Source organism: Meles meles, chromosome 2 (assembly GCF_922984935.1).
Source record: "Meles meles chromosome 2, mMelMel3.1 paternal haplotype, whole genome shotgun sequence".
Classification (NCBI taxonomy): Eukaryota; Metazoa; Chordata; class Mammalia; order Carnivora; family Mustelidae; genus Meles; species Meles meles.
The window spans coordinates 156484319-156495576 of NC_060067.1; the positions used below are offsets into that span (position 1 = coordinate 156484319).

The following is an 11258-nucleotide window of genomic DNA, read 5'->3' on the forward strand; positions in this document are numbered from 1 at the left end:
TCTATAGGGGTGGCATTGATTGGGGAAAGGGGATTACCTTGAAGCTTATCTCTATTTGAATATTAAAAAAAATTAAATAAAATAAAAATTAAAAAATAAAAAAGCAAAAGAAAACCACAGGTATATGTATCAAGAAGGTCAGGTGAAAAGGTTATTATGGAATTTGATGTACTGAACATCTCATTGTGATGGAAATAGTTTAAAAAGTTATATATATATATAAAATGAAAAGAACCAAAATAGTGGGAACGAATTAAAAATAAATGTTGTATCTATGAAGGAGTGGTGGTTGTCCTCCTGTTTTTTGTTTTGTTTTGTTTTGTTTTTTGGGTGGCTTTCTTGGAGAGGGGTCTGCCATGTGGGTTTTCAGGCAATGATGTTCCTAGTGTTAAGTCCTCCTGCCCCCATCAAGGGGGTGGGCTCTGAGGAAACCGGTTTTTCAGGCTTTTGTTCTTTGGAGGTTTGTTTGTTTGTTTTCTCTCCCCTTGGCCACTTTTGATGGTTTTTGGAGGTTTAAAGTAAAGCAAACTTCACCCAGACCTCCATCTCAGAGAGAAGTCTCAGTTTCTTCCCTTCTGTGTGCTCCAGAGCACAGAAATTCCTCCTCTGCCATTGGCAGAGCACGTTCCCAGTCACAATCTCTGGGGTCCCGCTTGTACCCAAAACCATGCCCGCTGAGATTTTCCCACTGGCCTGGGCTGGGAGTGCTCAGATTCTCCGGGTCCGGGTCTAAGAAAGCGCCAGCTGGTGCCTGCTCACATCTCTCTCTAGGGAGGGTGTAGGGCGCGACTCAAACTCTTGTCCCGCAGTGTGCTCCTGGAGAGTGCAAAAGGCTGTGGCTCTGCTGGCTGGCAAGGCTCCCTCATCCTCATGAGGGTAGCCACCCAGATGCTCTCAGGCGCTGGTGGCTCAGGGACCAAGACCTGGCTTCTTCACCTCACTCTCTCTGGCTCAGTGCCAGTGGTGGCTGTCCTGGGTCAGCAGACTTAAGTCCCTGTCCCTAACCACCTGATCCCCACAATTTCCCCCCACCATCCTTTGCTCTTTTTGAGTGCTTTCAACCAGACTCCAAGTTAATGCTGGTCCCCAATTGCAGGGCACTCTCGTATTGGGGTATTACTTTCCAATGGGTTGCTTCTGGTGGCTCCCTCCCCCTTTTGCTTATCTTCCAATATCAGTCCGACGTCCCCACTCCACTTTACCTGCCCACTAGCGTCTTCTGCCCCTGTAAAGATCCAGAAGTGTATAATTCTAATCTCAGGCTGATTTCATAGGTGATCAGAGTTCTTTGGTAGGTAATCAGCTCACTTTAGCGGACAGGTTAAAATGACGCCTCCTCCTACTTCTCCGCTATCTTGTCCCATGGCTTTTAAAATTTAACATAATGAACTTTATGGGGTCCCTGGGTGACTCAGTCAGTTAAGCATTTGCCTTTGGCTCAGGTCATGATCCTGGGGTCCTGGGATCAAACCCAGTGTTGGGCTCCTTGCTCTGGGGGAACCTGCTTCTCTCTCTTCCTCTGCTGCTCCCCCTGCTTGTGTTCTTTCTCTTGCTGTCTCTCTTTCTCTCTCAAATAAATAAATAAATAAATAAAGTCTTAAAAAAGACCCCAAAACATAATGCTTTTGAGATCTATCCATGTTGTAGCATATATCAGCAGCTGATACATCAGCATCATTCCTTCTTTTTTAGAAATATTAATAGATTGTAATTCTTTAGAGCAGTTTTATGTTCTCCAGAAAATAGAGTGGAAAGTACAGAGATTTCCATGTACTCACTGCCCACTATCAATATCCTGCACGAGAGAGATACATTTGTTACAACTGATTAATGTATATGGACACATCATTTTGCCCAAAGTTTGTAGTTTACATTAAGCTTCACTTTTTTTTTAAAAAAGATTTTATTTATTTATTTGACAGACAGAGATCACAAGCAAGCAGAGAGGCAGGCAGAGAGAGAAGGAGGGGAAACAGGCTCCCTGATGAGCAGAGAGCCCTATGTGGGACTTGATCCCAAGACCCTGGGATCATGACCTGAGCCTAAGGCAAAGGCTTTAACCCACTGAGCCAGCCAGGCCCCCTCTTTTTTTTTTTTTTTTTTTAAGTAAGTTTCATGCTCAACATAGGCCTTGAATTCACAACCTTGATATCAAGGTTGTACACTCTACTGACTGAGCCAGCCAGGCTGCCCCTAAGCTTTTCTCTGGAAGTTGTACATACCATGGGTTTGGACATATTGACATGTGTCCATCATTATGTATCATACAGAGTATTTTCAATGCCCTAAAAATCCTCTATGCTCCAACTATTCATCTTTTCCTCCCCCCACTTTTTAAAAGATTTTATTTTTATTTATTTGACAGAGGTCACAAGTAGGCAGAGAGGCAGACAGAGAGAGAGAGAGGAGGAAGCAGGCTCCCTGTGGAGCAGAGAGCCCGATGCAGGGCTCGATCCCAGGAAACTGGGATCATGACCTGAGCCTAAGGCAGAGCCTTTAACCCACTGAGCCACCCAGGCACCCCTCTTATCCTCCCCTTTAAACCAGTGTAAACCACTGATCTTTTTATTGTCTCCATAGTTTTGCCTTTTCCAGAACATCATATAGGTGGAATCATATAGTATGTAGCCCTTTTAGATTGGCTTCTTTCACTTAGCAATATGAATATAATTCTCTTTCACATCTTTTTATGGCTTGATGGTTCATCTGTTTTTAGTGCTGAATAATATTCCATTGTGGGTACTATAGTTCATTTATCCATTCACTTACTGAAGGATGTTACAGTTACCTTAAAGTTATGGCAATTATCAGTAAAGCTGCTACTAACATAATTGTGCAGGTTTTTGTGTTTTATTAATTTCTTTGGATAAATACCAATTAGTGTGGTAGCTGGATCATATGATCAAAGTATGTTTAGCTTTTTAAGAAGCTCACAAACAGTATTCTGAAATGGCTGAATTTCTGAACTTCTGCAATTCTGAAATTGCATTGATTAGAGCAAGGATTAAAGTTCCTGTTACTCCACATCCTCGCCAGCATTGTTGTTGTCAATGTTCTGAATTTTGGTCATTCTAATACATATACAGTGGTAACTACCTGGCCTGCAGACTCCCCTAATTCTGAGTTCCAAACTCATATTTCCCCACTCTGTGGCTGTCTCCTTGTGTGTGCTTCTGAGGGGGTTGGCAAGAATGAGCCCTGGAAGATGGGAGTGCACACAGTAGGGAAGCCAAAGTCTATGACAAGGGAGAAATCACAATGTTGGGCCATAGCTCTACTTTTGGGAAAACAAGTTTTCTAGCAATCACCCTGGTGTGTTGAATTTTGAAAGGAGACATAAAAACTTAAGAATTTTGCCACAACAGGGCACTTGAAGTATGGAGCAGGTCTATCCATACAAGGTCAGAGAAAGCCCCAGATATAAGCAAGACTAACAAAAAGTACCTGCCATCTGAATGAAGCTAATAATGACTGGAGGGGGACACTGCTACTTGAGATGTGAGATCAGCAACACAAAACTCCAAGGAACATGAAGAATGAAGGAAATGTGACATCACAAAAGGTCACAATAATTCTCCAGTAACTCTGGGTCCAGTAAACCCAAAGACAAGGATATCTGACAATTCAAAATAGGTGTTTAAAAAAACTCAGAAAGAGAATGAACTCTTCAGAGTAAAGAAAATAACTCACAGTTGTTGACTCAGAAGAGCGTGGATTGCACATTAAAGTAAATATACGAACAAATGGGGCTTCCAGTATTTAAGTAAGCTAATAGAATTTGAAATGCAAATCCTGAGTGATAAATGTTCTGAAATAGAAAGCATCAGAAAATCAACATCCTGTTCTTTATGGAATTCTGATCCAATTAAGCAAGGCATACATGATCATTTTTATATTCTAACTGATTTTAGGACACATTCAAACAATGGAGCCTGTCCCCACATCCTCTGATATATGAGAAGAGGGGGAAGATGAGGATGTCTCTGTCTTCCTGGATCATGGTCCTAGGGAGCAGTTGGTGAAGAGAGTCACTCAGAACACTAGGAAAAGCAACAGATTTTCTTTCTCTATGCTGTCTTGTGTCACTCCAAGAAAAGCTGAGCAAAAAGAGAAGACCAGATTAAAATTGATCTCTGTGGTAGTTGCCCTGATCTCAGAATCTTTGAAGGCAGTTCTCGTTCAACAGCTCCTTGGCTAATTGAGATAATTAATAACTGAGATAATTTAATAGCTAATAGTTGGTTCTATTTCTTATTTAAGTCAGTTCTAAGCAAAAATGAGTTTCCTTAAAAACAGAGCTTTTACTTGCTCTCGAGTCTTCTCAGAATCTCTGTTCCAGCTTCTAAAATAAAAGTGTCACTTTTATTCTTTATTTTATTTTTTCTTATTTATTATTGAAGTATAATTGACACATAATGTTATATTAGCTTCAGGTGTACAACATATTGATTCAAAAATTCTGTACGTTGCGCAGTGCTCACCATGATAAGTGTAGTCACTAGATATCTTGCAACATTTTACAATGTTATTGATAATATTTCCTCTATTGTATTTTTCCATCTCCGCAACTTATGTATTTTATAACTGAAATTTATATCTCTCTTTTTAAAATATTTTATTCATTTATTTGACAGAGGCAGAGAGAGACAGAACACAAGCAGGGGGAACAGCAGGCAGAGGGAGAGGGAGAAGCAGACTTCCTGCTGAGCAGGGAGCCTAATGTGGGACTTGATTCCAGGGATCATGACCTAAGCCAAAGGCAAGTGCTTAACCAACTGAGCCACCCAGGTGCCCCTAACTGGAAGTTGTATCTCTTAATTACTTTCCTCTATTTCACCCATCCTCCAACCTACCTCCCATCTGGCAACCAGTTTGTTCTGTGTACTTAAGAATCTGTTTTGTTTGTTTGTTCATTTGTTTTGTTTTTTAGATTCCACATATAAGTGAAATCAGATGGTATTTCTCTTTCTCTGTCTGATTTATTTCAGTTAGGATAATACTCTTTAGGGCCAACCTTGTTGTCACAAATGGCAGGATTTATTCTTTTTTATGACTAATATTCTGTTTTATGTCTGTATACATATATATATATAGTGTGCATATATAACATATATAGTGTAATTATTATATTTTTATATATATAGGAAATGGTATATACATTATATATTATATATACTATTCATTTATAATATATAATAATATATACATTTTTATACACATGCACATCTTCTTTACCCATTCATTTATTGATGTAAATCATGTATTATTTTTAGAGAGTGCAGTTTGGTCACTGGATGAGTGGGATGTTAGGGAGTGATATCCAAAAAGATTTCTGAAGGAAGTTTGCTCTAAATTGTGAAAATACCCTTTCACATCTTGTTGCTTAATTGAGATATTTGGTAAGTACATTATTTTAAAGAAGGCTTTTGATCTTAGAATTAAGATTCTTTTGGATGTCTCCAGGTACAGAGACTAGCCATAGTTAGCCAATTTCCTTTCAGGTTCCATATTTACAGGAGCCCAGAATAGCTAGAGGTTGCTTGGGTCACATAAACACTTTGCATCAAAAGAATATAACAGCTTGCAGCTACCATCGTTAATAACAGAATTCATTTCCTGACATGGTATATGGATGTAGAGTTTTGGGTTTATGAACAGTAAGATAGGAAAGTGTAGTGTTGACTTACATCCATCTTTATTTTTTTGTAGTAGTAGGAATTTCTGTTTGTCCAAGACTTAACCAGATTCCAGAGAGTTTATATTGTTTCAGCAGAGAGAACTCAAGTTTTTTTCCGTTGTTTTGGGGATCACTTCTCTGATGGGAGAACAGTGTCCTTTTACCCATTTGGAAAAAGAGGCTCTTCAGATAGTCAGCAGACTGAATTGCTTTCAGATTTTATTTTATCTGTGTGTATAGAGAATGTACATCTGAAGTGAAAGAGTCAAATGAGAAGCAAGCCTAAGCCTCCCTGGATGCTATAAGGTCACAGCTCCGTGAGATTCAGTGCCATTCATGGAAGGACTCTCCTGCCTCCTTCAGAGTCTGAGAGTTTTCCGGGGACCTGTTGGATGTATTCCTTACTTCGGATGCTTAATAACCATGACTGCCATTCCGGACCACCTTTAATGCCATCCCATTTAAACCATCTCCTACTAACTTCACAGGAGAGTTCGGGTTCCTGAGGGGAGGACACACTCTACTGTGTTTTTAACATCTTCCTCCCTAAAGATTCCAACATTTGGTTTAATCAAAGGCTGAAGAGCATCTGAGTGGGTAGGACCTCTCACAACCCCTCATCTTTCTCATTTACTGTTCTCTTTTCATTGCTTCCAAAGGTGGTACTGTCATTTTAAGCCAGGACTTAGGTATTGTTTCCTCAGCCATGTACCAGGTCAGCAACCAGCTATTTGCAGCTAGAGCTCCACCTTTTCAGAATTGCCAGAGTCCAAGCTGGATTCAACACTGAGGTTAAAGAGAATTGCTCCACACCCAGAATCGACTCCCTTTGCTACTGCACCCTCATGCTGAACTGCATGTGCAGAACTCTACACTCATGCATCTGTATGTGGGTCGATGGTATTAGGTATTAGGTTGATGGTATTAGAAGTTAGGCAGACATGCAGTAGCATCTCTGTAGTCAGTAGGATAACAAGCACCACAAGAAAAGTTGTAGGTTTGCCTACCACACCTTCATAATGTTGACCAGTAAAGAAAATGGTGAGTCTAAATGAACTGAGAAAATTTATTACTTACATACACATTAAGCAAGATCAGCATGGTGTCAGCTCCTAGGGCTACAGATGAACCCAACCAAAGAGACCAGATGATGGGTAGCAGAGGTGTTGGGCCACTGTGCTGTTGAGGAGTCAGCTGTAAACATAGCCAAGTGGTCTGATAATTGTAGCTGAACCTAAGGTGGTTGAGATGGAAAGTCCGTGCTTTCACTTACTAAAAGGAGGTGGCTGAGAACCTGCTAAAGACTGCCCATTATAACACGATATTTTCCCTGTGTTTCAAGAAGAACTCTGTGGTCAGACTCAGTCAAGACTTGGGCCAGCCTGCAGTTAAGCCTTGTCTATGCAGTCTATGTGAGAAGCATACAGGGTCATCAGGGGGTTAGGGCAGATCTGTTTCTCTAAGATGCACAGTCCAAAGAGACAGTAAACAGGGAGCTGAAGGGATGGTAGGGTAAAGCCCAAGTATAAAAAGATGTTTCTGTAACTTGAAGCCTTGATAAATACTTAAGACATCCTTTCTATGAGAAAAGAGAGAAATCAGCACTGAGAAGAACATGGATATCACTTTGAAGTGATAAAATACATCCTAAGTTTTCATGAGAAGCTTAGCTGTCTTTAGGAAGGCAAGAGCTCAGCTTTTCAAATACAAAATCCTAAGATTCTGATGACTTTTAAAAAATGCTAAAACCCACAGCCGTGGACACATGACAGGGTCACAGTGTAATCTAAATTCCTTGCTGTGTGAAAGACAGTGGAGAGGGTGTCAAAGACTTTGAAGTTCATTGGTGTTCTCTGGCTTCTCTTGTCAGGGGTCTGGGTTTCCTTTGATACAGCATTCCAGCTGAAACCCACAGTAGGCGACTAACATTTCACTTGTGTAGCACTCAAGTCTGCAGATACCATTCTTGTAGCATTTTTTGTGTATTTCTGCTGCCAGTGGATTCAAGCCTGGAAAGAAAATGAATGAATAAATAATTCATTATGGGTCTTTTTGGACTAAAGGATTGGTACTTCCATTTTTATCAAACTGGATTCCAAGGAGACTTGATTATAATGTTTGGTTCTGTAATTGAAAAAAAAAATAAATACAGCTTTCCTCCCTCTCCCCCTCCATTCATAGGCTGAAACTCTAAACTCCAATGTGACTATTTGGGGAGAGGGACTCTGAGAGGTAATTATAGTTAATTGAGGTTGTAAGTGTGGGGCCTTGATACAGTAGGACTGGTGGAGAGGTTGACTGTCTAAAAGCCAGGAAGATAACTCTCATCAGAGACTGAATCTGCCTGCAGTTGATCTTGGACTCTCCAGCCTCCAGAACTGTGATGAAATACATTTTATTTAAACCACACAATCTTCAGTATTTTGTTATGTTAGTCTGCACTATGACAATTAATAACTTGGAAGTTTGCCCAAACTGGTCAGTTAGCATACTTGGAACAATCAGATTACCTATGCATGTAGTCATTTGCTCATTATTTAATTCTGTATTCATTCCCAAACCAGTTTTCATAAATCCAGGTGTCATTGGGGGTACAGATTTGAGTATGATCTAGACCTTAAGAATTTTCAGTCTAGACAAAAAAAGAGAAGAAACACAAAATACCTGTGAGGGAGGAGAAAAGATGACAAGTGCAGTGAAGCATTTGCAGCATAGAATGGTGTTATGAGTTTAGAGGAGGATGAAATCTATTCTGAAGATTTACTATGTCTTATGGGGGCCCAAGGTATTTTGGACTTACACTTTTATAGACATGCTATTCTGTAGAATTATCAATATGAATATTTTAAATTTACGTATGTAAGAAGGTCTTAAAAGGAAAAGAGTGTCAAATATTTGGTCATCTGTAGAAATTTTGAGCCAACACATCCTGTTCAAGTTATCATGCTTTGGAAGATAATTATCCTATAAGGAGAGAGAAGGATCAGGGTTACTTAACTGGCAAGATGAAAGCTAAGCAAGGATGTGGAGAAAGGGGAGCCCTCCTATGCTCTTGGTAGTAATGCAAGCTTGTGCAGCTACTATGGAAAATGGAGGTTCCTCAAAAAGTTGAAAATAGAGCTACCCTATGACCAGCAATTGCACTACTGGGTATTTACACCAAATATATAAATGTAGTGATCTGAAGGGGCAACTGCACCCCAATGTTTATAGCAGCAATGTCCACAATAGCCAAACTATGGAAAGAGCCCAGATGTCCATCAACAGATGAATGGATAAAGAAGATGTATATATCTACAATGGAATATTATGCATCCATCAAAAATAAAATCTTGCCATTTGCAATGATATGGTTGGAACTAGAAGGTATTACCCTAAGTGAGATAAGTCAATTAGAGAAAGACAATTATATAATCTCACTGATATGTGGAATTTGAGAAATAAGGCTGAGGATTAGAGGGGAAGAGAGGAAAAAATGAAATAAGATGAAACCAGAGAGGATACAAACTGTAAGAAACTCTTAATCTCAGGAAATAAACTGAGGGTTGCTGCAGTGGAGGGGGTGAGAGGGATGGGGTGGCTGGGTGATGGACATTGGGGAGGGTATGTATTGAGGTGAGCACTGTGTATTTTGTAAGACTGATGAATCACAGACCCATACTCTTTAAACAAATAATACATTATATGTTAATAATAAAAAAATACAAGGCAGTATGAAAATATGAAAGGTGTTCCTAACATGCAAAAAAAAAAAAAAAAGAAGAAAGTCTAAGAAGATGAAGTGTAGTGGTCTACATAATAAGATAAGGAATTCCTATAGAAATGATGAGCTTTGGGAAGGTATATGGCACTAAAGGCAATATTGTAGACTATCTTGTTGGCTATCTAGGGGCCACGAAACCATTGCCATAAACCAAAGTGGGATTTGTCCCATCAACAGCTTCAAGAGGCCTGGATTGTATGGATTCTTAAATCCAGCCTACTGAGTCACGTGACTCCAAAATGTGGTTCATCTACCTAGGGATTACTTGAGGGAGGATGAGAAATTAAATGAGATCTTATAATATCTGAATTTGAACTGATTCAATAGCCCTGAGTGAAGAGAATATTCAAGAAGGAGTTTTTAAAGTCAGTAATGAATATGGGCAAGCTAAACTATGAGACCAGTCAGTGCTCTCTCTCATGTCTCTCTATCTGCTATCTCATCTGGTCAGACATTTCTTTTAGCACATAAAGCTTATTAATTCTCTTGGAACATGCCATTCCAAATCTGTTTCTCCATGTATCTAAGGCATCTACAAATAATAAATTAACTATAAGCAATTTCAGCAAATTAGAAAGCTTAACAAATTGAGTTATCACTATTTGCTGGTTTTGACCACTATGTCTGGACATGTTCCTCACTTAGGGACAAAACAATAGTGCCAAAAGAGGTTGGGGTATTACTAATGATGATATAATGATGGCTCTCATGAGTCAGGTACCATATGTGTTATGTACAGGTTTATTCTATATATTCTATATAATATATAGAATAGACCTCGCAATATATAGAATATAATCCTCGCAAGACTTAGGTTAGTATTATTGCCACTTTGTGAATGAAGAAACTAAGATTCAGGGAAGATTTAGACTTTTGCCTAAAGCTGCACAGCTAACACAAACTGGAGAGCCAAAATTCAAGCTCAGGTCTTGTTAACGTCAGACCAGTTGATGCTGTTTCCACTTTGAAAATAGAAGGGTCCACAGCGGTAAGACATTTATAGGTTTGCTTAGTGGAATTGCTTTTCTAGACAAATGACTCCCCTACCCCCACCCTCCCCAAATTCCCATTTTACCTGCCAGCACTGGGTCCCAAAAGAAGAGCAAGGCAAGCATGACAAAGAGCGGCTTCATGGCTGGGAGCCTCGGTTGAGGAGGCTGGTGGCAGTGTCTGACTCAGTGTCAGAGGGCAGCAAGGGAAGGTTGAGCACACCCTCCCATGCAAACCTCTCAGGTCTGGGGTATGCCCTGCTCTAGGTAGATATGCTACACCGATCTTCCCTGAGGCAGAGGAGCTGGCAATGCTTATGTGAGGAAAAAAACTTGATGGCCCTTTCCTGTTTGACAGCTTTTCCTATTGACAGAGGCACTGCTCCCCGACCTGGATTTTCCAAAGGTACTAATGGAGAACTGAGAACTATACTTTTTCTTTTCTTAAGTAAATAAAACTTTTTTGTTTTTTTTATGTTACTACAAAAATTAAATGCTAATTTTGGGCGGGTTATAAAATATTAAAAATTACAAAGAAGGAAGAGTTAACACTTGAGTCCCATCTCTCAGAAGCAACCAGTATATTTCTTAAGAAAGTTTTATATATACCTCGTTTATTATTTGATATTTTGCTATGAGTAGTTCTGAACCATATACTTGTACTCAGATATCCTGCTTTTGTAACATGATATATATCATAAGTATTTTTTGTCTCATTAAGAATCTTCATAAGTGACATTTTTCAAAGCTGCATAATATCCTGTCAAGGTCATTTTTTTATAACTATCACTATTAAAAAAACTATTGAGATATAAATGACATAAAAATT

At 39.4% G+C, this 11258-nt stretch overlaps 1 protein-coding gene across 1 annotated transcript; it reads right to left on the reverse strand.

Moving 5' to 3' along the window:
• Window positions 1–7543: 7543 nt before the first annotated feature.
• Window positions 7544–10573, reverse strand: DEFB134 (defensin beta 134). Its single transcript, XM_045989617.1, has 2 exons — window positions 10516–10573; window positions 7544–7686 (listed from the first exon to the last, which is right to left on the reverse strand). Exons 1-2 carry the CDS (start codon window positions 10571–10573, stop codon window positions 7544–7546), a joined length of 201 nt encoding a protein of 66 aa, XP_045845573.1.
• Window positions 10574–11258: the final 685 nt, after the last annotated feature.

Coding starts and splice junctions, on each gene's coding strand:
- DEFB134 (XM_045989617.1), bottom strand. CDS start 10,573: ATGAAGCCGCTCTTTGTCATGCTTGCCTTGCTCTTCTTTTGGGACCCA. Junction 7,687..10,515: donor TTGGGACCCAGTGCTGGCAG/GTAAAATGGGAA, acceptor TTTTCTTTCCAG/GCTTGAATCCACTGGCAGCA.